Below are 27,815 nucleotides of genomic sequence, written 5' to 3'. Positions count from 1 at the left end.
GCCTCCATTCCTCCATATCCTCTCACTGATTGACTTGACCGTGTCCTTGTTCTCAATGTGATTTCTTTTTCAGATCTGCATAAGGGAATTCAATTTCAACTTCAATTTTTATTAAGGATAGCACCTTGAGATGTATCATCTCGTTTTCAAGGTGGTCCGGAACATGGGCGTAATTTTAGGGGGGGATGGTGGGGACATGTCCATACCACTTTTCAGATAAACCTAGCTTGTTCACACCACTGTTTCACAAATATAATGCAAAAACAGCATAACCGGACAATTTGCCTTAAAAATGTCCCCACCACTTTTCGAGCCAAACCTACACCTTTGGTCCGGAATACTTTTGGTAGCAGCCACACAGGTGAGGTTCCCCAAACCAGGTGATATAAACATATTGAGACCCAAAACCCTGATTGAACCATGCTGAACGCGCATGGCACACTTGCAGTAGGCTACGCAGGTATGCCGACGTCTGTGTGTTTAGTTTTGGGGAATGGGTAGCCAATTGGAAGAACAACTTGACACTTGCTTTTACTCCATAATGCTTCAAGTCCGAATTAAGTCTTGCGTAAAAATGCCTAGTCTTAAATGCTATACCAGAAATATTCTTAACTCTCTCTGGCTATACGCACGACCGACAGGTCCAAGTAAGACTATAGCCTACTAGTCTGTTGTCTGCCTGTCTCAACACCTGAGTGCGGCTGTCCCTTTGTGTACCGAGCGTGAAGCTGTTGCCATTGGTAACCTGGAGTGACAGCTGATCCTTCTCTCCCATCGATCAACTGTGAGCTGGCCCAGATGCAAGCACAAGCAGGTGCGAAGACACTCGAGCGTGACACCTATGGCTCTCCCCTGGTGACAACTTGTCTGAAGACTTGGCGCGAATAACCAAGAGCGCACCACTGAGGAAGCAATAGGCCTACTTGCAGAGAAAAGGGGGTGCTACGAAAGCCCCAACAATTATTAACATAGAAAGTTTGACAGTTCATTGGTTTAATTTGTGCGTTATATAACAGACTCCCAGCAGAGTCTTAGAGGTAAAATGAAGCCGCCGCGTGTGGGTGGGTTTGAGACGCTGCGTTATTAAGGCTGGCTAAAGTTACACAGAGACTTCAACGGTGTCTGTCTGTCGGCCGGGTCCGGACACCTGCCCGCGCTTGATGGACAAATATGAGAATTTGGGGCTCGTCGGGGAGGGCAGTTATGGCATGGTGCTGAAGTGCCGCAACCGGGAGACCGGCAAGATTGTCGCCGTGAAGAAGTTTTTTGAAAGTGAGGATGACAAAGGCGTGAGGAAAATCGCCCTGCGCGAGATCAAGATGCTCAAAGTAAGACTTCTTCCTATAATATAATACTATAATAGGTGCGCATCGCATTAATTCATGAAGTCAACCATTGGGCTTTTCAATGGATAATTCTGTCTATTTGCCCAGGATATTGGCTAGATAAGACTGCTGTTGGAAATAGGCAGGCACACTATTGGAACAGTAATTGACCTTGATTCATTAGTTATAATGCAGTGCCATATATTCTAAATGAACTGTTTTTACCTGTCCAAATAAACTAGATGATTCCCTGATTGAATGATCACCTGATAGTGCTTGAAATGGACAAGCAAAACCAGATGTCATCTATAATCTGGTTGAATTGGACAGATAAAGCCAGATCATTTGGAATATATGGCACTGGATTTGTAACTAATGAATCCACAGGTTCCCCATCATTGTCTTTGACCTTTTTGTGTGCCTTTCTGCATATCATTAATGTAGGCCTATTGTTTGCTACTGCCTTGGCCAGGGCTCACTTGAAAAAGAGACGCCTATCCCTATGTGATTTCTCCCCCTGGGTAAACAAAGGTAGAATGAAAGCACATGTGTAAACTGGCATCTTGTAGCAACTGCGTCACCAGAACCTGGTCAGCCTTCTAAGAGGAGGAGTGGTACGCCTACCTGGTGTTCAAGTTTGTGGAGCAAAGAGCTGGAGCTAGATTGCTATTGGAAGTCGGCTATAACCAACCTATTATTATTTAATTTGTATGTTCGTTTGGTTGTATATTTTTGGGCCTTTTTCACTTTTATTATATTAGGACAGCACAGTGAAAGTGATGACAGGGAGAGAGAGAGAGAGAGAGAGAGAGACTGAAAAGGATCAGCAAATGACCCGGGCCGGAATCGAACCCGGGTCGCCAATGTAGCTGTGCGATGACCTACCGTTAGAGCCACGACAGGGCCTTACCTGTGTAATTTAATTAGGTGATCATTGTTTTACCTGTCCAATATAACTAGGCTATTGACTAGTTGAATACTCATCTGGTTAAAAATGGGCAACTAAAACCAGATAATTTGGTATACACTGTATATATGTATATATGGTATAATTATAAACACTATATTGGCAATATATATACTCTATATAATGTGGGTAATATTTGATGGGCCTCAGGCCACTCTGCACTGGAAAAAATGGGCCTAAACGTCAAAAAGGTTAAGAGTCCCTGGTATAGAGTAGGCTATGTAGCACTGAATGGTAGGCTAGCTAATACATCCAGATTGTCCACCATCAGTGGCTACCTATATTAACCCTCTGTGTACACCTGCACCTTGCAGCAACTGCGGCACGAGAACCTGGTCAGCCTTCTGGAGGTGTGTAAGAGGAGGCGGCGCTGGTACCTGGTGTTCGAGTTTGTGGAGCGCAATCTCCTGGATGAGCTGGAGCTCCACCCCTCGGGCCTGGAGGAGAGCCGCTGCCGCGCCTACCTCTACCAGATCCTCAGGGCCCTCAACTACTGCCACCAGCACAATGTGTGTATGTGTGTGGAAAAATAAGACCCATCGGACTATCTCTACTGTGTGTGTGTGTGTGTGTGTGTGTGTGTGTGTGTGTGTGTGTGTGTGTGTGTGTGTGTGTGTGTGTGTGTGTGTGTGTGTGTGTGTAAAAACAAGACCTATCATCGATTGTCTCTACTGTGTGTGTGTGCATGTGTGTAATAATAAAACTCAGACCTATCTGTGTGTGTGTGAGAGAGGGAGAGAGAGAGAGATTTTCAACCTTCTTTCCTAAAAAAGTAGGGCCCATAATGTGTTAAAGCAGTCGTTCCCAGCCTGGGGGCCAGGAGTTTCAAGGGGGGTCACCAAGCATTCACGGGCATAGCAAAACCCTCTCCATTTTAAGGGGTTTAATCATTTTCATGCAATTAATATGTTAAGTCTTGTGTTGTGGTGTGACAAGGTTGTTGTTTGTTTTTACCAAGCTTTCTTTTATTTTATTGATCATTACGCTTCATTTGTTGTAGCTATCAATCTTATATTTGTGTGATCGACTTGTCTCTGCCAGTCCTGTTGTTTCATAATGTGTGTGTGTGTGTGTGTGTGTGTGCGCGTGTGCGCGTGTTCGTGTGTTCGTGTGCGTATGCACAGTCATTTTGTGTAAGAAGATCCCGGCCTTCGGTGATGTCACACCACCACCACCTCAGTGTACACACAGACACACACACACACACACACACACACACAAACCCACATTGCACTTGAGCAATTATTTGACACACACACCCACCCCACACACGCAGGCCTTCTCTCGAACAAAGGCTCCCCGTATCTTTTTTCTGCCATTTAGTCTCGGCCCGATGATAGAGCTAAATACTCCTAAGCCTGTCCAACATGTTTAGAGCCAGGCTGAAGTTTGTAAACATGCATTTTAAATTAGATTCACAGATTTCGGTCTACAGTTATCAAATTGTTGCCTTGTAAACAATGTAAAAGTAACAGTGTTTCGGTCTATACATTTCTATGAAGGTATTGCCCTGGAAGCATAAAAAGTTTAATTTGCCTTGAAAGTATTTAAAACTATCTTTATTTTTGGTCTGTAAAGTCATTGAAAGTATAGCCTTCAAGCTAAGCATATAGAAAGCTCAAACTTTTAATTTGAAAAGCGAATGTAAATATGTATTTTAAATTAGGTGACATTGGTCTTCAATGCATTCAAAGAAATCTTGAGATTCTGTACTTAGAAGTATAAAATATTTCCGTTGACACTGACCAATAATAACTTGTTTCTCATAAGCAAACACATCTACAAATCCGTAGCCTCTTACTGCAGATGGGGTCGCCGGCGGGACTATTCACTATTTGCTGAAAATACTCAACTACATCATAACAACATTGCTATGACAGTACAGAGAGCCTTCAGTAACAGATTAAGACACAACTATTACAATTTTGGTGACAGTAAGGTTATAGTATAGGCTCTGCACGAAGGGGTTAAGTATTCTGACTGGCTGACATTATTTTATAGTTCAGAAAAATCACTCTGAAAATAGCCTCAACAACATTGTTCAGCATGTCTTTAACAATATAGTTGATGTGTGTGAACGCCACACCATTCACTAGAGTTTTTACAAAGTTAACGTCATAGTTATCTTTAAAGGCGTGGCGTGCACACTTCACAGTTAGGGATGAGGTGGTGCTAAAGCACCTGCCCCTTTGCTTTACTGCCCTTTTTGAACGCTCCTTTTTTGGATTTTTTTTGTCACCATATACTGTGGTCCATATTGACATGGTCATTTAGAAATGCTGATGATCAAAAGCATGTATGGAATAGCGGCCGACGAGGTGTCCCGATATCAAGGGAAATAATGGACGAGGCGGAGCGTTCTAACAGCCTGACGGCGCAGCCATTTTCCCTTGATATCGGGACACCTCGAAGGCCACTATTCCGCTTATCACCCGGTTACCAGCATTTAAGTATTAATTTATTAATATGTTGATCTAAGGCTTCGTGAGAAAGTAGATTAACCACTGCGCTTGGTATGTTGCTATGGGCACCACTTCCTAATCTAGTGAGACGCGCCTCTATCGGAGGCATGTAAGGACGCGCAGAACGTTGGGGTGACTTGACAACCAAATACGATAGAATTGACGACTGGGTTTTTGACTTGACAACCAGATGCGCTAGAATTAGTAACGGGGTCTTGACAGGACAACCAGATGCGATAGAACTAACAACGCGGTCTTGACTAGACAACCAGATGCGATAGAATTAGTAACGGCACTTCGCCAGTAAGTTAGAAAAGAAGCAACTTGGACGCCCGCATGACATCATAGGTGTAATGCTACCGGGGAATAAAGGACACCTGCTCAGCCAATCAGACGTTCCGTCTGCTCACCGGGTGATGAGTCAAAATAATGTCCATAGATATAGCCTATGTAGCCTAAAGCCGGGCATACACTGTACGATATTTTCACTCGTTGGTCTTAAGCTTCTGCTCACACTGCACGATGGAATTTCACTGTTTAACCTCTTAAGCTTCACACCCCCCGGTACCGGGTTTTGACCACACCTCCCACCAATATCATATTCATAATTCATCATTCATAAACCATAAAGTGTAATAAACATGTCAAACAATGCATATCATTGGAAAGCTTAGACCCTTCAGAGTTCGTTTATCACTGTATTAGGCAGATTTAAACAGCATATATGTGCTTAATAATCAATTTATGTAACAATGTCATGTTTCAAAATTCATAATCCCAGCCCCTCCGTTTTCAGTGTGTGACAGGCACTTGCCCTTGGCCCTTTAAACCATAGATGGACCCTGATTGGTTGGCAGCCTTGCAGCTTGTCACATGACGTGACGTTCCCACTAGCTCCAGTGAGCCCTTTGTTTCAAATCACACTCGAGCGGTAAACGCTGAGAAGCACGTATACTTTGGCTGTGCCGGCGGTGAAATTACTCCTTCGACACGATTTCATTACAGATTAGATCAACTTCTAAGTAAGTAGTTTGCCGTTCGTTTCAGTTACCTTCTCTGCCGTCTTAAAGTAGTATCTCGCGTACACAAGTGTCTAATGTTTACAATGCTGTCTGCCCTGCAGTCAAGCCACGCTGAACCCGAGGAAAATTGCGCTGAGCAACCCGTCGTATTTATTAAAAGTAGGTACTCATGCCACACTCGAACAACTGTCTGCACATTAGTTCCACACACATACTCAAAGCTATCATGTTGTTTGCCCCGCAGTCAGTACAGCGCAGAAGGCAACCACACTTATGAGATTCCTTCCTGGACTGAACTTTACTAAGGTAATTGATATAATATGTTATTTTATTTAAGAGCCCATTTTGCATACATGTTGATTGTCCTTGTTGATTTTCCTCTGCCATGTTTTACGGTTGTATGTGTCGTGCGGCCCTAAGTGCCATTGTGTGTATTTTAATTGTAATGTTTGTATGCTGATGTTAGGCAACCTAGCAGTCTCTTGCGCTGACCTGGACGGGAAGCGGTGGCACACAAGGAACGAGGTAGTTTAAAATGTAAATATATTGCGTGTATATTGTGTCTTATTTTATATGAACAAATGGCACTGATGGGCAAGATTAATGATTTTATTCCCCTTTCTTTGTGTTTGTTTTATAGACAACCACTGTTGTGTTATGTAACCATTGTTTTTTTGTTAGTATTGATACACGTATTGCAAGATCTAATTCGTGAGCAAGTCAGTCAGAACGCGAAGGCCATTAGAACGCCTTTACTGGTCGCTTTGTGAGACCGCCTCCATCCTGTCTTTCTTTTCTTTTGTCTTTTATTTTATTTCGGTCCGGCTGTGGCCAAGTAGCTTGAAGGGGAGATAGGTGCTGCACCCCTATGGGATCCCCACCCTATAGATAAACATATCTGTGAATTATAAACAAGTCAATCCTTGTGTTAACCCTTGTAGTGTGTAGTGCACGGCCCTGAGTTGGCCCAGCTTCTTGTGCAGTGTAAAGAAGTTAACCCTTGTGTTAACCCTGGTAGTGTGTAGTGTACGGCCCTGAGTTGGCTCAGCTTGCGGTGCGGTGTAGAGAAGTTAACTCTTGTGTTAACCCTGGTAGTGTGTAGTGTACGGCCCTGAGCCGGCTCAGCTTGCCCTGTAGTCACTCCGGGTGGGTGTATTATTAGTGGGGTGGGCACAGTACTTGCCACAGCCGGCCTATTCAGTTTTCTGTTTATTTTTGTTCAGTTGTTTTTTTTGGTGAATAAATTCAATTACTTTACCACTTTCTTTCGTTATTTGAACAGCAATTTAATAAAGCCTATATATTTTTTTAACACCAGCCTCCTCCTTTTTTATCAATTCATCTCATTGAATACCTTTGACCTGTTGAGTACCCCCCAGTGGCCATTGGTGGGGTTACATTTGGCGCTGTGAGTAGGACTGGAGGCTGTGTGTTACTTTATTTTTCTGTTTTCCTTTTTGTATCTCTTGATATTTCCTTTTTTTTGTTGGAGGTGGTTAGAAGTGAGCCATAGTAGGGTTTTAAAAAAAACAAAAAACAAAAAAACAGTGGTTACGCTTAGGAACACGGATCACTCGTCGCTCTCAAGCACTCCAACTCTTCCTCCAGCATGTCCGAACCTGAAAGCCTGGAGGCTCAAGTGAGGGCCCTCACAGACTTGGTGAAACAGCTGCAGGCTGACAATGAGCGGCTGCGAGGTAACCAGTCCTCCGGGGATGGAGGGCCGTCAGTAACGCAGCCATCTTCCCTGACTGCTACTACCTCTGCGTCAGGTCAGACTGCTACCGAACGATTGGTGTGCTTGCCACGAGAGCGAAAATGTCCCAGGTTTTCTGGCAAGAGGTCAGTTGACAATATTTCAGTAGAGGACTGGATTGAGGAAGTACGTCGGTCTCTCTCGGCCCGTCCAGGTCCTCCCTTAGATAAGGCTTTGTTTGTGTATGATTTGTTGGATGGGGAAGCTAAGAGGGAAGTAAAGTTCAGTCCATCAGCTGATAGAAATGACCCGGAGAAAATATTCACAATTTTAAAGGAGAATTTCCGTTGCTCAAAAACACTTAACACACTTTACCGTCAGTTCTATCATCGCCGGCAGCAGGAAAGTGAATCAGTCAGGGAATATTCCCATGTGTTAATGGAGCTTATGGAGCAAATTAAGGACAGGGATGATAACTTGGATAATGGTGACCATGTGTTACGTGACCAGTTTGTGGAAGGTCTACGTGATGACAAACTGCAAGGTGATTTATTAGATAAGATTTCAGCTAATGGCACCCTAACCTTTCGTGACACACGCCGTGAAGCCCTTGAGTGGTTAAATAGACGTACCCAGCCATCTCGAGCTCGTGCTTACTCGTGTAATTCTTACGAGGCTGACGCTAACGCAGTCACTGTTGGCCCCACGTCCGAGTTCGCTGAACTCAAGGAAGGCTTACGTAATCACCAAGCACAGCTTGAGGCCATCTTGAGTCATTTGAGACAACCGCATGCTAAGCCTAACTCCGCCCAACGCCCATCCAGCCAGCGACCCCAACCTCGTTATACGGCAGACGGAAAACCCATCTGCCTGCGTTGTAATAAAGCTGGGCACATAGCCAGAGTATGCCGCGCCGTCCTTCCAGTAGAGCCAGGGCCAGGGCCAGTGCCTTATAGTGGGTCGAGCGGGGGGGTCAGCGGGGAGCGTGACGGGGAGGTAGCCAGTAGTGCTAAGCCACAGGAAAACTAGCGCCCTCCGGTGTTGGGAGCCAGGCACTGGGAGGGGTTTTGCTGGGCTCAGTGGAACAGTCAGCTCCGTCTCCATCGACTTCGCAACTTATTGGAAACTGCCCCATCATCGATGTTCGTTTTGGGGGAGTGACTACACGCTGCCTTTTAGACACTGGCTCGATGGTGACAACAGTAACAGAGAGCTTCTTCCACCAATGCATACAGCCACAAGTCAAAGAAGTCATGCGGCCATGTGATTGGCTGCAACTCAAAGCTGCTAACGGACTAGCCATTCCATACCTGGGCTACCTGGAGCTGGACCTTGAGGTCCTGGGGAAAGTTCTACCGAAAATAGGAGTACTTGTCGTGAAAGACGCCCCTGACCCCATTACCAAACAACAGAAGAAGTCTGTGCCAGGTCTGCTTGGGATGAACGCCATCCGCAGCTGCTACGAAGAACTCTTTCAGGAACATGGCCAGCATTTGTTCCAGTACCCCCCAGTCCAAACAGCAAGTAAAGTGTGGAAACGAGCCTTTTCCGAATGTCAAAGTTGGGAACGCATCTCCAACTCTGGGCACCTTGGTCGAGCAGCAGTTCAGCCTGGCCCTACCCTGCGTCTACCAGCAGGCTGCCTCCAGTTTGTCCCCGCAACATGTTCCCTTGCAGTAGGTGCCATTAAAACCTGCCTCTTGGAACCTCTGCCTTATGGCGAGGGTCGCCTGCCAGCGAATATCCTCATCTCTGCAGCCCTTCTGCCCATCACACAAGGGCGAGTGCAGATTCCAGTTGTCAATGTTGGGACTGAAGACCAGTGGCTCCACCCCCACACTGTACTGGGAACTTTGTATGTCACTGACTCTCCACCAGCATCTGGTACAGAGGCTGACCATATGGCCTTCATACAGTCAACGGCATCTGCTAACCCCAGCACAGTAGATTTTACTAGTCTGCAGTGGCCAAGTCTCTCCACCTCTGAGCAACTAGAGGTAAAGACACTCTTGGAGAAGTATCGACAGGTGTTTAGCCAACATGATGGGGACATAGGCTGCACGACCCTGGTGCAACACCAGATACCTTTGCTGGATGAAGTTCCAGTGCGTCAACGGTACCGGCGTTTACCCCCGTCACAGTTTGCAGTCGTGAAAGCCCACATTCAAGAGTTAGTGGACAAGGGTGTAGCTCGACCAAGTTGCAGCCCGTACGCCTCTCCAATTGTAGTCGTTCAAAAAAAGGATGGAACTATTCGACTTTGTGTCGATTACAGACAGCTCAATTCAAAGACCCGAAAGGATGCTTATCCACTTCCGAGAATTGAGGAGTCCTTGGACGCTCTGACGGGGGCCACACTGTTCTCAACTCTTGATCTGGCGTCAGGCTACAACCAGGTTCCCATGGCAGAGAAAGACAAGGACAAGACTGCCTTCTGCACTCCGTTTGGACTCTTTGAGTTCAACCGTATGCCATTCGGGCTCTGTAATGCCCCAGGGACATTCCAGCGCCTGATGGAGCGCATCTTTGGAGACCAGAGTTTCAACTCATTACTGCTCTATTTAGATGACATTGTAATCTTCTCATCGTCATTCCATCAACATCTGCAACGGCTGGAACTCGTGTTTAAGAGGCTCCGAGAACACAACCTGAAGTTGAAGCTGGAGAAGTGCCATCTCTTTCAGGCAGAAGTAAAGTACCTCGGCCATGTGATCTCCGCGAGCGGTGTGGCCACCGACCCAGACAAGATACGAACGGTGCTGGAGTGGAAACGACCAAGTACCCTTACCGAGCTCAGATCCTTCCTTGGCTTCGCATCTTACTACAGACGCTTTGTGGAGGGCTTTGCACGGCACGCCGGTCCCCTCCACCACCTGGTTGCAGAGGCCCAAGGGAAAGGCAAGAGAGCTGCTGGTGGTTCCCATGTTAAGTTGGGGGGTCGTTGGAATGACCGCTGTGAACAAGCCTTCCAGACCCTCAAACAAGAGCTGGCCAGTGCCCCAGTACTGACGTACGCTGACTTCTCAAAGCCTTTCGTACTCGAGATCGACGCCAGTTCTCATGGGCTGGGGGCGGTGCTGTCTCAGGATGTGGAGGGGAGACGGCGCCCAGTGGCATTTGCCAGCAGAGCTCTACGGCCAACCGAAAAGAACATGAATAACTATAGCTCGATGAAGCTCGAGTTCTTGGCATTAAAATGGGCAGTGACTGAGCGTTTCCGTGAATACTTATTGGGGGCCAAATTCGTAGTTTACACTGATAACAACCCTCTCAGTCACCTCCAGACTGCAAAATTGGCGGCAGTGGAACAGAGATGGGCATCTCAGTTGGCGGCTTTTGATTTCGAGTTGAAATACCGCCCTGGGACTGCCAATCGGAATTGCGACGCCCTTTCCCGTCAGACTTACGAGTTAGCCCCCCAGTCGATCTCAACACTGTCCGCTGGAATTACTGTCCCCCCGGAGCTGACCAATAACACCAGCAAATTAGGACTGCCGACTTTGACAGCCATTACCTCGGCTGTCGATGCAATCCCTGTCCGCCAGCCTGCAGACCTACAGCGGCTACAAGCCAAGGATCCCACCATTGGGGCTTTCTGGCCATACTGGAGCCGAGCACGAAAACCAAACCGAGAGGAAAGAGCCAAAGAGTCAAAAGAAGTGCTGGAGCTGCTGAGGGAGTGGAAGCGTATCAGGGAGCGTGACGGCGTCCTATACCGGGAAGTGCAATTACCACCAGCTCGACAGGTCACGCTGCAGTTGCTGCTACCAAAGTCACTCTACAAAGAGGTCTTGACTAGTCTGCATAATGATCATGGCCACCAAAGGATTGAGCGAACAACAGAGCTAGTACGACAAAGGTGCTACTGGCCAATGATGCGCCGTGACATTGAGGAGTGGTGTAAACTGTGCCAACGCTGCCTGGTGGCCAAAGGGGAAGTCCCAACTGTCCGTACCTTCTCCGGCCATCTCCTGGCCTCCAAACCACTTGAAGTCATTGCCCTTGATTTCACCTTAATGGATAAAGCAAGTGATGGACATGAGAACGTCCTAATCATAACAGATATATTTTCCAAATTCACACAGGCCTACCCAACTATGAACCAGAAAGCAGAGACTGTGGTCAAGATCCTCACTGAAAAGTGGTTCTACTCTTTCGGTGTACCCAAAAGGATCCACTCGGACCAAGGCCGAGCCTTCGAAGGGGAACTACTGAAACGACTGTGTAAACTGTACAAGATAGAAAAAAGCAGGACTACCCCATACCACCCACAAGGAAACGGGCAGTGCGAGCGCTTTAACCGAACGCTCCACGATCTTCTGCGCACCCTCCCACCAGAACAAAAGAGAAAATGGCCCCGAGCTCTGCCACAACTGCTCTTTGCGTACAATACCACTGTCCACCAGTCCACCAGCCACTCCCCCTATGAGCTGTTGTTTGGCCAAAAGCCCCAACTTCCAGTGGACTTTCTGCTGGGCCTGGTCAGAGAAGAGCCAACCACCATCAGCCACGAAGACTGGGTCACAGCCCATGCCGATCATTTGGCTGAGGTCTACTCCAGTGCCAAAAGTCACTTAGAAGCTGCTGCTGTGTCCCGGGAACGGCACGTCCCCCCTCTACCAGTTCTACCAGCTGGAACAAGAGTGTACAGGAAAAGCCATCCCTTGGGCAGGCATAAAATACAGGACCACTGGGGGCCAACAGTGTATAAGATAGTGAAATGCTACGACGAAAAAGGACTAGTATACCACATTACACCCGAGAATGGATCAGGCCCAGACAAGAACATGCACCGCTCCGAGCTGAAAGTAATACCTGCCCAGCTGGAACCACCACCACCAGAGGCACCCTCAGCACCGCCACCAGGTAGGCAGAAGGAAGTGAACAAGCGGCAGGAAGGTGACGATGAGGAGGAGGAGGAGGATACCATGTGGGTGCAACTAACACCAAACGACCAAGCAGCGTTGCAACCAAACGCAAATGAACGGCCAGACACAGAAGACCAACCATCTACCTCTAACAGTCACCCCGGTGCCGAAGCCACCCTAGAGGATCAGCCATCACGAACAAGGGAAACTATGCATGCCCAGGACCATGCTGATGGAGAACAGGAAGCAGTTTCAAGTCCAAGCAGCCCCCTGGAAGACCCAGGACGTCCCAGACGAACCAGAGCGGGCCAGCATTCAAACCCCTTCCGGCTGCCACAGTCAGCGACCCAACACCTGGAGGGCCAACAGAGTTCGGTTCTTGCAGTTCTGTCTAATCAGTATTTTAGGCCATGGCATTAGTGGCCACCGGGACGGTGCCCTTAAAAAGTGGGGGAATATGTGACAGGCACTTGCCCTTGGCCCTTTAAACCATAGATGGACCCTGATTGGTTGGCAGCCTTGCAGCTTGTCACATGACGTGACGTTCCCACTAGCTCCAGTGAGCCCTTTGTTTCAAATCACACTCGAGCGGTAAACGCTGAGAAGCACGTATACTTTGGCTGTGCCGGCGGTGAAATTACTCCTTCGACACGATTTCATTACAGATTAGATCAACTTCTAAGTAAGTAGTTTGCCGTTCGTTTCAGTTACCTTCTCTGCCGTCTTAAAGTAGTATCTCGCGTACACAAGTGTCTAATGTTTACAATGCTGTCTGCCCTGCAGTCAAGCCACGCTGAACCCGAGGAAAATTGCGCTGAGCAACCCGTCGTATTTATTAAAAGTAGGTACTCATGCCACACTCGAACAACTGTCTGCACATTAGTTCCACACACATACTCACAGCTATCATGTTGTTTGCCCCGCAGTCAGTACAGCGCAGAAGGCAACCACACTTATGAGATTCCTTCCTGGACTGAACTTTACTAAGGTAATTGATATAATATGTTATTTTATTTAAGAGCCCATTTTGCATACATGTTGATTGTCCTTGTTGATTTTCCTCTGCCATGTTTTACGGTTGTATGTGTCGTGCGGCCCTAAGTGCCATTGTGTGTATTTTAATTGTAATGTTTGTATGCTGATGTTAGGCAACCTAGCAGTCTCTTGCGCTGACCTGGACGGGAAGCGGTGGCACACAAGGAACGAGGTAGTTTAAAATGTAAATATATTGCGTGTATATTGTGTCTTATTTTATATGAACAAATGGCACTGATGGGCAAGATTAATGATTTTATTCCCCTTTCTTTGTGTTTGTTTTATAGACAACCACTGTTGTGTTATGTAACCATTGTTTTTTTGTTAGTATTGATACACGTATTGCAAGATCTAATTCGTGAGCAAGTCAGTCAGAACGCGAAGGCCATTAGAACGCCTTTACTGGTCGCTTTGTGAGACCGCCTCCATCCTGTCTTTCTTTTCTTTTGTCTTTTATTTTATTTCGGTCCGGCTGTGGCCAAGTAGCTTGAAGGGGAGATAGGTGCTGCACCCCTATGGGATCCCCACCCTATAGATAAACATATCTGTGAATTATAAACAAGTCAATCCTTGTGTTAACCCTTGTAGTGTGTAGTGCACGGCCCTGAGTTGGCCCAGCTTCTTGTGCAGTGTAAAGAAGTTAACCCTTGTGTTAACCCTGGTAGTGTGTAGTGTACGGCCCTGAGTTGGCTCAGCTTGCGGTGCGGTGTAGAGAAGTTAACTCTTGTGTTAACCCTGGTAGTGTGTAGTGTACGGCCCTGAGCCGGCTCAGCTTGCCCTGTAGTCACTCCGGGTGGGTGTATTATTAGTGGGGTGGGCACAGTACTTGCCACAGCCGGCCTATTCAGTTTTCTGTTTATTTTTGTTCAGTTGTTTTTTTTGGTGAATAAATTCAATTACTTTACCACTTTCTTTCGTTATTTGAACAGCAATTTAATAAAGCCTATATATTTTTTTAACACCAGCCTCCTCCTTTTTTATCAATTCATCTCATTGAATACCTTTGACCTGTTGAGTACCCCCCAGTGGCCATTGGTGGGGTTACAAGTGCATTCATACCTTCCCGCCATCAGTGAACATCGAAAACATGGATAATCCTGGCTTGGGTGGTGTCAAAATGTCCATAAGATTCCAAAGAATAAGAATATGGGTCCCTTTTTTGTAATACTCCAACCACACACGACACAATTCCACTCAAACAAAACATTTTTGCTTTGAAAGTTCCGGACTATGAAGTTTTTTTTCACGGAAAACGGCTGCCTTCGCGCCCTTCCGCGTTTGAGTCGGCATTGGCGCCGTCCCACGTGATCCCTAGAGTCTGTGGAATCCAACAAGCCAACCCTGGTCTCGATAGGAGGTTCCTTGGCTGAAATACAAGCCTTCGAAGCATGATAGGCATTTCGTTTTTTTTTCTACCACACTTGCTTTGATTGACTGTAGCTCCGTCAAATCAGAAGCTACGGATTTCCTTCGAGCACAGCCTTGAAGCCAATGAACACAGCTTTCCAACGAGCTATCGGAAGCCCGCCCCTTACTTTCACAACAGAAGCCACGCGTTCGCGTAATAGCCATGCGTAAGACTCGGCGTTTGAACCATTCATTCAGTTAGTTTGCGTCACGGAAGAAAGATCTAAAACTTCGACTGCATTTTCGGTAGCAGTCTTTTCGCTGAGTTAGCTTGTTTTTTTTTAGCAACATGCCAAAAAGACAACAAAAAACGAAGCATGCTGAACCAGCAGCTGGATCTCCTTCCACATTTCCAGACGAGGACCAGGAAGTAGTTCTAAACATCCAAGGGAGCGAGGATTCAGATGTCTCCGAGGCAGACGAGGAGAGGCGAGAGATACACAACTCGTGAGGTGAGGTGAGCATTATATCTATTTATTCCAGGGGTCTAGTAATGATACAATGCTATCACGTATCATATAAAACGCACGGTTTCCATGTTCCAATGTGAGCATTAGCAAGCTCATTGGGGGTGTATAGGATATAAGGAAATTCGTAATTGTGTTGTCCTGAAAGTGAGTTTGAGTTGTAGTCTGAGAGAAAAGGTGTGTGTGTGTGTGTGTGTGTGTGTGTGTGTGTGTGTGTGTGTGCGCCAGTCCTCTTACATATGTAATTGCAACACTAGTAGTATGATGCTAGTGACATTATTATAATATTATGATATTACAATGTTACATCATACCATGAGTGCTGTATTGTGTGTGTGTGTGTGTGTGTGTGTGTGTGTGTGTGTGTGTGTGCCAGTCCTCTTACATATGTAATTGCAACACTAGTAGTATGATACTAGTGACATTATTATAATATTATGATATTACTATGTTACATCATACCATGAGTGCTGTATTATAATGCACTTCTGCTGGTATAATCTATTGTGGGTGTGTGTGTGTGGGGGGGGGTAACTGTGAGGTAATGGGGGATGGTAAAGTAACTTGCAGGGTGATGATGGGGGATGGGTAGTTCACACACACAAGGTGAGAAACACAAGTGAGAGAGTGAAAGAGCCAGGGGAGAGGATTTAGGTAGATGCAGTCAAGAAGAGTGCATGTTGTTTACCCTGTGTGCATTAGTTGTATTTCATTGTTTATCTCTTTCTCTGTTTTATAGTGATGAAGACTGGGAGCCTGAGGTCTCCAGGGGGAGAATAAGACGCCAGGAGGATAGAGGAGGTGATGAAGAGGAAGAGGACAGTACTTCAGCCTCTACAAGGACACCATCAAGGGGCAGAGCAACAGCCAGAGGGAGAGGCAGAGGAAGAACCAGGGGCCAAAGAGGAGGAAGAGGCAGGGGCCAAAGAGGAGGAAGAGGCAGAGGGCACGGCTCAGCGGTTGCTGAAGAGGAGGATGGGGCCTGGCTAGATGAGGATACTGAGGACATCCTGCCACCTCAGCCCACCTTTCGGCCTTCAAGAAAGCCTGGCCCACAACTCCTACAGGGTGCCATGTACACGGCGCTACAACTTTTTAGACTTTTCATGACAGATGATATGCTGCGCACTCTCCTGCAAAATACCAACACATTTGGAGCTATGCACCACACCGTGAAATGGACCGATATTACACTGCTTGACCTTTTCTCACTACATTTTGGCACTACTGTTCCTGCACTGCACTGTTTTATATAATATGGTTACATTCATATTCATGTTTGCACTGATAATGACATTTATGCCAAAATAAAATGTCAAATTTGCCTTATAGTACTTTGGTTTCCTTTTGTCTTTGGAAGTGTTTTCCTGTACAAAGTGTAAAAAAAAGGCTATTTCCGTACAGTTATACTTCTGTAATACCCTTCTAAAGCCATTTCCAACCCAGCCAAGTCACTAAAAGACACCTCAAGGGGTAAGCTTTCATTTCTGACCAAGATCATGCTTCTATCTCAAAAGATTCTTGTGCAGCAACACTTTATTTGCAGGGTGCGTTTTGGCTATCCAAAAGGCACCTTTGGAGTCTCCAAATGGTATTTTTTGGAGACTTGGGAAAAACGCATGTGCATACCCACACATAATTGTCTTGGGAAAGGTCATACATAGCTGTAACAAGATCCCCTTTGACACACAGCTTCAGTGGACTTGGGAGTATGTCTCAAATGTGTTTCTAAGGTCAAATGTATCAGCTAAACTGATGAAATGTGGTACTATCCTGGGATTTTCAAAACCGGATTTCAGAAAAGAAGATGTTCCAACCCCTGTAAGTCCTTGGCAGTGCATCACAAAATCTTCCTGACTCTTCATGTGGATTCTACAGAGTCTCTTCTTTAAAATGGTACCAGCCACTTCTTGATAGGTCAAAGTATGCAGACACAAGAGCCATTTAAGTAGACGTTGTGCAAAACCTCAAAAAAACTCAAAAATAGCCCCGAAGCTTAAGAGGTTAAAAGTTCACAACTCACGACTCACGTCCTCACACTACACGAGCCGACAGTCGAATGCGAGCGAAATGCTTCCACCATACGACGCGACAGGCAAGTTTCCCCGGTCTGCAGAGGATGGAACATGCGCACCTGAGGTGGAGATGAGGTCGCGCAGCGAACAGCGAATCGCACGGCCCTATTAATTTGTGCATGTGAAGTGTCAAATTGGGTCGTAGCACTGCTTTAACTGTGCGATTTACGCACGAGCCACGACCAGAATTTCAAACCGTTTTGATTTTATTGCGACCCTGCGATTGCACGATCGTGAGGCGAAATCGCTTGTCGTTACCCCATGTACACTGCACGATGCGAAACTCACGATTGACCTGCGATTGAGCAAGAAATCGGCCCGACTCTCAAAAAGTCGTGCGAGTGCCAAATCGGGGCAAAAGTCGCACAGTGTAAGCCCAGCTTTAGGCAGCTGGAGGTTATGTTCCCCCTCGAGCACCTGCCCCTCAACATGTCTGTGCACGCCACTGTTTATCATCATCATCATGGTTGTGGATGAACAAACCTTTAATGGGTGGATGTCAAAGTTAAGAAGTGTCACCCACATTTGTCACAGTAGGCTGTGTTTTAAATCAATATTGGCACTCCAGTTGGTTTTGATGAAGGTTGAAGTTAGTTTGGTGACATATTAACTTCACTGACCTGCCCTGGTGATACTGTTGACATTGTTGTAGTCACAGAGGTGTTGTAGAGTAGTGTTTCACAACCTTTTTTCTCTTCTCTATCCCCTAAGAATTTTTGTCATATTGCGAGCACCCCATAACTTATGCTCAATCTTCCTCTATCAGGGCTTGACATTAACTTTTTACTCAGTTTTTGCTCACCGGCCACAGTGGCTAGTGGTTTTCCAGAGACATTAGCCATTCAGCTTTTCTACTAGCCACAGTTCTGTTGTCAGTTTTTTTTAGTATTCAGTATCTTAAGCCCTATACTAGTGATTACCAACCTTAAGCGACCCCTTATTTTCCCCTTCGTAAACCTTGGTGACCCCGAGGTCCAAGAGGTGTTCATGTCATGCACGCTCTCTTCCTCATGAAAACGCATTTCTTTACCTGTGTTTAATGTGGACCTTGAATGTTGTTGTTTTAGTCACACATGTGAACTACAGTATATTAAAGGTTCAATACCCTTGATATCCAGAGGGTGCCGTGACCCTTGGTGGATGTTTGCCAACCCCCTTGGGGGTCCCGACCCCCTAGGTTGGGAACGACTGCCGCATTCAATACCTGGCACTGCACTGCATATTTTATTCATGGACACACTTCTTTTGTCTGCAGATCATCCATAGAGACGTTAAGCCGGAGAACGTTCTGGTGACGCCACAGGGCGTACTGAAGCTTTGTGACTTTGGCTTTGCGCGGACGCTGGCTCTACCGGGAGAGCCTTACACTGACTATGTGGCAACACGCTGGTACAGGGCCCCTGAACTGCTGGTGGGAGACCCCAAATATGGCAAGTAGGTACAGTGTGTGTGTGTGTGTGTGTGTGTGTGTGTGTGTGTGTGTATATGTGTGTGCATGTGCGTGCATGTGCGCATGCGTGCGTTCGTGCGTGCATGCGTGCGTGCTTGCAGCCTTGTCCGCGTGTATTTGCCTGCATGTCTATGTTGAAGCTGTGTGTCTGCGCGTGCGTGTGTGTGTGTGTGTGTGTGTGTGTGTGTGTGTGTGTGTGTGTGCGTGTGCATTCATGTACTGTATGAGGGAGGGAGGGAATTATATTGTGTCTCAGTGTTGTGAATATCTAACCGTGTGCGTGTGTGCGCACGCACGCACGTCTTTGTGTCCGTGTGTATGTGTCTTTGTGTGTGTGTGTGTGTGTGTGTGCGTGTGTGCAGGGCTGTGGATGTCTGGGCTGTGGGCTGTGTGTTTATGGAGATGCTAACAGGAGAGCCACTGTTTCCTGGAGACTCTGACATTGACCAACTCTACCACATCATCAGATGCATAGGTAACACACACACGCACACACACACACACACACACACACACACACACACACACACACACACACACACACACACACACACACACACACACACACCGACATTGACCAACTCTACCACATCATCAGATGCATAGTAACACACACACACACACACACACACACACACACACACACACACACGTACACCGACATTACTCCACCACATAATCAGATGCATAGTTAACACACACACACACACACACACATGTACACTGACATTGACCAACTCTACCACATCATCAGATGCATAGGTAAACACATTGCTGCATAGGTAAAACACACATACACACACACACACACATATGTCGATCAACTCTACCACATCATGCATAGGTAACTAACACACGCACACACACACACACACACACACACACACACACACACACACACACACACACACACACACACACACACACACACATTTTGAGTAGATCACTTTTGTAAACTAGTTTCCATGTTCAGTGTCATCCTTAGTGTGTCAAAAATGGCTATAAACAGGGGTGTTATTTATGAAATTGTGTAAATGCTTGTCATTTGTCATTATTTGCAACATAGAATAATGCCTTGTTCAGACCAGGAGCGACCAACGCGAACGGAACGACGAAATTCATTATTTTTGTATGGAGGGTGCACGACCAGTGCTACCAGAGCGATTTCGCCAGGAGCGAAGCTTCCTGAGCGACCAGAGCGAATTTTAACGATAAAAAGTCAGCTAATCTTATGGTAATGAGCTATGACGCGGTTTGGCGAAAACCAATTGGAATGTTCATATCAACGAATGTCCCAGGCTGTCAAGCCAGAACCGTTATGTGATTAGCTAAATCAAATGTCAATGCCACGTCCAGAGCGAATACAGCGAATTCAACGCTAAACTTCTTCTGCTACCTCCGCTACCAGGCAGCGTAGTTCGCTCTTGGTCTGAATGAGGCATAAGAAGTGGTGGATAGTAGTGTGTGTGTGTGTGTTCATACAGGTAGTCTTACACCACGACATGAGGAGATGTTCTACCGGAACCCCCTCTTCTCTGGAGTCAGCCTTCCCGAGACCTCACACACCAACACACACACACTCACCGCACACTTCCTAGCACTGCAGCCATCCGCCGCCAGCCTCACTGAGGTACACACACACACACACACACACACACACACACACACACACACACACACACACACACACACACACAGAGATACCTAAGAGTACTGTATGCTGTGATTACCGTGCAGCTTAACTGAAGTATAGGCGCAGGGCCGGATTAAGATGGCCTGTGGCCCCTAGGCTACAGGTTGCTATGGGCCCCCCTAGAAGGCAAATTCTGCAACAAATGTATATAGACAATATCATAATTACAAGTTTGGAATTAAGGATAACATGTTTACCAATTGTACTCAACACAATAGCTGAATGTTTCAATATTGCATCTTGCAATTGCAATTCTGCTTTTTTTTCACTTTTGACCATTCAAGGGCCGCCTGGCAGGTGGGGGACCCTAGGATGCAGCCATAACACACACACACACCCACACCCACACCCACACACACACACACACACACACACACACACACACACACACACACACACAAACACACAGGGAGGGCAGTACCCAAGTGTATATGATATGCTTTCCATGCCAACATGTCATGCATGAATGAATGAACCACAGGAATGTGTATATGTGACCGAGAAAGGTACACCTCTCACTGAAACTGGTAAAATATTAACCTGACACATATTCTCTCTCTCTCTCTCTCTCTCTCTCTCTCTCTCTCCCTCTCTCTCTCTCACCGAGGTATATAAAGTAGAAGTGGACATACACTTTCAAATGTACCGTTATTACAAGACTAGTACACGATATAACAGCCTATACGGTAACACTTTATTTTAAAGTTTCATTATTAAGGTTTACTTAAAAGTACAAGACGTTTTGCAGCTAAAAATGTCTATCTCTGCAAATTCAAAATGGCAGACATGGAGAAGATCCCCCTTTTCATGTATGAAGTGCAAGTGCAATTTTCCAAGTTGTAATGAATACTTAGATGGTCATGGTAAGTACAGTATTTGTGAAAGGTAACATTTGTGAATGGACATGAATCTGGAAAGTACTAAAAAGTTTACTCAGTGCACCTTTAAGTACACTGTAACAATGACCCCTTAAAAAGTGTTACCCTTAGGATGACCAGATGTCCAGAAAAATTCGGGACAGTCCCGAATTCTAAGCGTTTGTCCCGAATCCCGAATCTGACTGTGCATGTCCCGAAATGTAGACTTACCTAATAATAGCGTTTTAACCAGGTACACATCTCAAACTATGTGCTACTGTCGCCTGTGCCCCCGAGAGGCTGCTTGCACAGCCCGAAATGTGGGAAAGTGGTTGCGTGCCGCCCCAAGTAATGTATCTATTTTATCTTTCTTACATTCTAATTCCATTCGATTGCAACAAGCGTGAGCAATGACCGGTGCAAATTATCACTTTTAATGACAAAATGACAGTAGCGACATGGCAGATGAAGAGCCCCACCATGCGAGTAAAAAACAGAAGCGACAGTGCAGGTAGAGGAAGGAATGGGGAGGGGAACTATTCATGGATTACCATGGAAAGGCTTTCTGTAAGCTGTGCAAAAAAGACTGGCATTTCTCACGGAGGAGACGGATATGAAAGTGCATGCTAGTAGTAGCCTAAACTACACAGTAGGCTACAAATGCCACAATTGTACAAAGAAACACGCGGTGTCTTCTTTCTTTAATAAACAAGATGACAGTGTATGATAAAGTTGCTGCTGCTGAGATAACATCTGTATTTCACTGTGTCACGCTGCTCTTTTGTCAGGCTGTGGCTGGTTTTACCAAAGATTCTTTTAATTCTAACATAATAGACCGTCTCTGGTTTTACATCGTTCTGTCAGCATGCATCCTCGCAATTATGCATTCCTTTATACACTGTTCTTCTACTTTTACTTTATACAACCTGCTCTCGCGCGCTCTCTCTCTCTCTCTCTCTCTCTCTCTCTCTCTCTCTCTCTCTCTCTCTCTCTCTCTCTCTCTCTAACTGACAGGAATGCCTGCAAATTGATCCAGACAACAGGCCGTCTTGCGTCGATCTGCAACAACACGAGTATTTCACTAAAGATGGTTTCATCCTCAGGTATCTATCTACTCGCACGGAGACTACTCAACTGAAAGTTAACAGGCCCACACAGACAAAACACTCACTCACTCACTCACTCACTCACTCACTCAATCACTCAGCCATTCAACCAAACCTCTGGTGCTATATTGTTCAGGTTTCATCAGGTGGTCAGCTCAAAAGAGGACATGAAGGAGAGCACCCCCTCCCCAAAAGTAGTCAGAGCAACCAAACAGGAAACAGAAGATAGGAGGGTGAGATTTTCCTGAAGTTGTCCATGCAATGGCATATTTCACTGTGTCTATGTGATTGTCGTTTGATTTTGTCTATGGTTTTTTTTTAATTAGTTTTGTCCTCTGCCTTTGTATTTTTTACTTTAAGCTAGCTGCCACTCTTGGCTGGAAAGAAGAGACATTGTAGGTCAATGAGACCTTAGAGTTAAATAAATACAAAACCTAGCTCCTTTTGATATACACATACCCCTCTCCATCTCTCTCTCTCTCTCTCTCTCTCTCTCTCTCTCTCTCTCTCTCTCTCTCTCTCTCTCTCTCTCTCTCTCTCTCTCTCTCTCTCTCTCTCTCTCTCTCTCTCAATCTCCTCACGAGTCAGCCCACTCATTCAGACTGGTAGCTATAATAACCTATTTAGTAAAGCAAAATTAGAATGGCCATTTACAAATCGATAAACCTACTAAACTACTTCATTTAAGTTTTGTTATCCCTCATCTTGTTTCATTTATTGAATCTGTCTTATTATTGCCCAGGTTCCTATCCTTAAAGACCCCCCTTCTAAGCCCTCGCCCAATGCACCAATTAAATGCCGAGAAGAGGAGCTGGAGTCCCGTCCCCTCACTAGCCAGGAACTGTCCTGCGGGTCCTTGTCCAGGCCCATCCCTCCCATCCCCAACAACCCCCTGACCAGTGGAGTGGGGGCAGCATCCGGAGCACTCAGGTAGCCTTCAGTCGAGCCAGACTGAATGTGAAAACATTAGAAGTTTAGAAGAACTTTAGAACTTGCATTGTTATTGATAGGCAGGGGAAGGGATACCACAGGGATGTGTGTTGTTGTTGTTGTGATTCTATAAATTATATATCTATATCTATAAATCTATATCTATAACTATATCTATAGATTATAATAATGAACAAGGCTGTACCAACTCACCAATCCCGGTCAGATCTCACGCACATCCAATTGTTTTTAGCCGGGTGCAGGGGTCCAAATGTAAAGTTCATGTAAGGCAAGAAAGACCTGAGAGGAAGGGCAGTGGTATCCCAAAACGTCATGAAAATTTAAAAAATCCTCACCTGGCAAAAATATTTTTTAGCCTCTAGGTTTGTTGGTCTAGTTTACTAAGCTAGCACTGTGGTAATATTCAGTATATGGTTGTGTGTTCTTTCCTCAATCGGTGCATTTGAAATTTGGAGTTAATTATTTTGTGCACTCTTATATACTCATGTAAGTGTTTATGGTACACTGTGTTTCTGCCGTGTGTGTGAGTGCGTGTGTGTGAGTGCGTGTGTGCGCGTGTGTGGGTACGTGCGTGTGTGTGTGTGTGTGTGCGTGTGTCTGGGTGTGTGTGTATGTTTATGTGTTGTGTTTAGGTCCTTCGATAAAAGTAAGAAGCATGTAAACATACTCAACCGCATCTCCCAGCAATCTGTATCCGGACATCTTGCAGGACAGGTGAGTGTGTGTGTGGGTTGGTGTGTCCAGTTATACTACCACTACCACCACTACAACTAACACTAATATTACTACTACTATTACTACTACTTCTACTATTTCTTATAATATAATAGTAACATTTACAATAGCCACAATAGTAATTCATACAAATAATAATTATTATACTATTAATGAATTAGGCTACTTTGGACTTACTTTGGACAGTTAAAGCTACAAAGCCTCTCATTCATTCATTCAGATCATGGTAGTCGAAATGCATCTATTGTTCAGTGCTTGCTATCAGGGTTTTCCTGTTCATACTTCATAGTACTAAGCCTCACTGGCATCAAGCCAGAGCCAGCCCACGGATATCAAAGAGGAGTGCATGGATAGACAATGTTACGTGTGCTAGACCTCTCGGTTAGGGGTCAGGTATCAGAGATGCTGATTGGTCGAGCTGATGTTCCAAAATAGACTGGTTGCCTAGGTGATGAGGAGCTCTTGACAACAATGGACTGACTGACTGACAATGGACTGACCGACTGACAATAGACTGACTTACTAAAGGACTGAATAACTGACGCGGAGGCGGCTGCTGCAAAATTGACTTTTTGTCAGATATGTTTGCTGATACTGTATACTACACAGAACCTGACTGCATTGTGTGGGTGTGTGAGTGAGTGAGAGAGAGAGAGAGAGAGAGAGAGAGAGAGAGAGAGAGAGAGAGAGAGAGAGAGAGAGAGAGAGAGAGAGAGAGAGAGATTTTGTAACACTTAAAAGGTGTGATAAAAAAGTAAGCAACGTGAACACTAAATAGAGTAGTGATGAACAGTGTGTGTCCTAGATTGATTTACAGTGTGTGTGTGTGTGTGCATGTTTGTGTGTGTGTGTGCATGTGTGTGTGTGTGTGTGCGTGCGTGTCTGCATGTGTGCGTGTGTGTCGGTGCATGTGTGCGTGTGTGTGTTTTCATTAGATGGCCAGTGAGAGAAGTTTTGTGTGTGATCGTTCAGTCGGGACCGTGGTGAAGAGAAAAGAGACACACACACATCGGACCGACATCCGCCTCCCCGAACTCAAAAACACACTCCTGCCAGAACTCAGAGGAACAGAGGGTAGGGGAGAGAGAGAGAGAGAGAGAGAGAGAGTGTGTCTGTGTGTGCGTCTGTATTTGTGTGTGACAGGGTTCCCGCAGGGTCTAAAAAAGTCAAAAAACTGTCATTTTAGGCCTAACAAAGTAAAAAAACAAAAAAAAAAACAGCCAGATTTTCCATTCTAGGTCTAAAATGTATTTTACCCAGGTCTAAAAAATGTTACCGCCTTTCATTTCCGCAGAATTTTAAATATTTCGATTTACTGCGAGGCAAAGTCAAGCCTACAAAAAAATTAAAAGACGCTCGCTTTCGGCTATGTGCGTTTGTCTGCCAATGAAGTGAGAGGTAAACACTGAGAGTGTAATTTTAGCCAATCAGAAGTAAAATGGGGCGGGTTTCCTGAAGAGCATTGCGCTCCGCATTGCCTTGCCTAGGCTACAACAAGTCCATTTGGAAAAAAATATTTCGTGATGCAGGATATATCAAAAACAAATGGCTATGGGTATGGGCAGAGGCATGTGCTGGCTTCTGGAAACCGTCTACTGTATGCATCTTGTGGCAAAAATATTTAGTTGGGCGACGAGATCTCGCTCATAGCCGCTGTTGGTGTCCAACATCTTTACCCTGACTTATCGGAAGAAACAAGACAGATTCAGCGGAATTATCACCAAATACACCAAATAACGCCCATCCGTCATTTTAAAAAGTCATGCTAGGGAGACTGCTTCTGTGAAATACTTGTCTCTAGTCAGCTGCCTCTAACAAAGCATGACTTCGCTCGCTTCCCTTCGCTTCTCTTGACAACTTCCATAAAACAAAAGTGGCTAAGGCTGATATAGCTGTTTTATCGCTAAATTAGCTGTGTAACAATTGGGATAATGCAATTGTTTACGTGTATTCTGATTGCAGTAAAGCCATGCTCTACTTTTATACGTTTTAGAAGTCGCTGGACTTCAAAGTGCCACTTGACTGCGTTTCCGTAGTCCTATGCATTTCAGGGACAGCGTCAATGGAAGCGCATCGCAACCAACACAATATTTTCTGCCTCATTTCATTACCCTGCGCAGCTCTTAGCCTTCGTGTACAACGGTGTTGCTCCTACAGCAACGATAATTTTAACCTCTTTGGCCATATGGACGAGTAGCCTACTGCTTGTCTCTTTAGATTCAATCAGTAGTGAGGAAACAAATCCCGACATCCAAGAGAATAGCAACTTTAACTTTAAAGAATAGCAAGTTTAATGGGCAACATGTGCTCTGGCACTACAAACCAGGATTTCCCCCGGCACTTAGGCCCATATTGAAGGCAGCCACCTTACAACAGATCTCACCTTCACTTAAGTCCCCTGAAGTTTTTATTTTATTTTATACAAGACGTGTCATATTAGATCTGAAACTGCATAACATTAAAATGATGTCAAGGGCCGAATAGATTACCTTAAAGGTTCCCCAACCCTCATCTAATGTTATGTAGGCTGTTTGATTTTCTGCTAATTTCCACGTAGGCTATTTATCTTAATAATATTAATAATAATAATAATTCAATTTTGTATAGCACTTTTGTAAATACCCAAAGACGCTTTACAGAACATACACATAAAACAAAAACATGAACAGACATTCAAAGACATACAGAGACTAAAACACAACACAACGGCAATGGAAAGTTCTTTTTTTGTCCATAAATAATGACGGTATGGAGCGTTCACGTTAGTGGAGAAATAGTCCGAAAGTTTTGTGTGTATTTTTTGAGTTAGTGAATGATAAGGAGTGGAAGAGAACGAGTAGCGGCAGCCAAAACGTGCCAGCGTCCACTCGCCCTCATTCCGGAAATTTTGCTCACAATGGTCTCAAAAAGTCTAAAAAAGGTCTAAAATTTTACCTGCTGAATCCTGCAAGAACCCTGGTGTGTGTGTGTGTGTGTGTGTGTGTGTGTGTGTGTGTGTGTGTGTGTGTGTGTGTGTGTGTGTGTGTGTGTGTGTGTGTGTGTGTGTGTGTGTGTGTGTGTGTGAAAAAGAGAGACAGAAGCAAACAGAGAGAGAAAAATCTTTATTTTTTAGTTTCTGTGTGTGTGTGTGTGTGTGTGTGTGTGTGTGTGTGTGTGTGTGTGTGTGTGTGTGTGTGTGTGTGTGTGTGTGTGTGTGTGTGAGAGAGAGAGAGAGAGAGAGAGAGAGAGAGAGAGAGAGAGAGAGAGAGAGAGAGAGAGAGAGAGAGAGAGAGAGAGAGAGAGAGAGAGAGAGAGAGAGAATGATGATCGTTATTGTTCAGTGTGCTGGAGAGGAATCGTAGATTGTAGTAGATTGTGCTTTGTGATTGCAGGAAAGCACAAGCCCAATAAAGAGAAAGAGCAGAAGAAAGAGACAAAGATCCCCTCCATAACACCAGTGGACCTGCACTGCAATTCAAATCTGTGACTGGTGTGCACGCACACCCACACACATGCGCACACCCACACACACACGCAAACGCACACACAGTTATTACTGAATCAAACATGTATCACAAATACTGTTACTATTTTATTGTTATTACCATACCCGTATTGTCATCACTGCTAGCATTAACATTTCACATAAGATTGTATAGAAATAGTCATATAATTTGACAAGAAGAACACAATGCAAGGCATGACACTTTAAACACAGCA

General features: G+C 45.4%; 1 protein-coding gene across 1 annotated transcript; it reads left to right on the top strand.

Moving 5' to 3' along the window:
* The first annotated feature begins 406 nt into the window (after window positions 1-406).
* On the top strand, window positions 407-27,815 carry LOC134437129 (cyclin-dependent kinase-like 4). Its single transcript, XM_063186590.1, has 11 exons — window positions 407-1,328; window positions 2,607-2,801; window positions 18,580-18,758; window positions 19,137-19,249; window positions 20,259-20,404; window positions 22,339-22,427; window positions 22,567-22,663; window positions 23,173-23,360; window positions 24,014-24,095; window positions 25,052-25,190; window positions 27,488-27,815. Exons 1-11 carry the CDS (start codon window positions 1,161-1,163, stop codon window positions 27,580-27,582), a joined length of 1,491 nt encoding a protein of 496 aa, XP_063042660.1. The 5' UTR covers window positions 407-1,160; the 3' UTR covers window positions 27,583-27,815.

This window comes from Engraulis encrasicolus, chromosome 21 (genome assembly GCF_034702125.1).
Source record: "Engraulis encrasicolus isolate BLACKSEA-1 chromosome 21, IST_EnEncr_1.0, whole genome shotgun sequence".
NCBI classification, from domain to species: Eukaryota; Metazoa; Chordata; class Actinopteri; order Clupeiformes; family Engraulidae; genus Engraulis; species Engraulis encrasicolus.
This window is presented reverse-complemented; position numbering and strand designations above follow the sequence as displayed.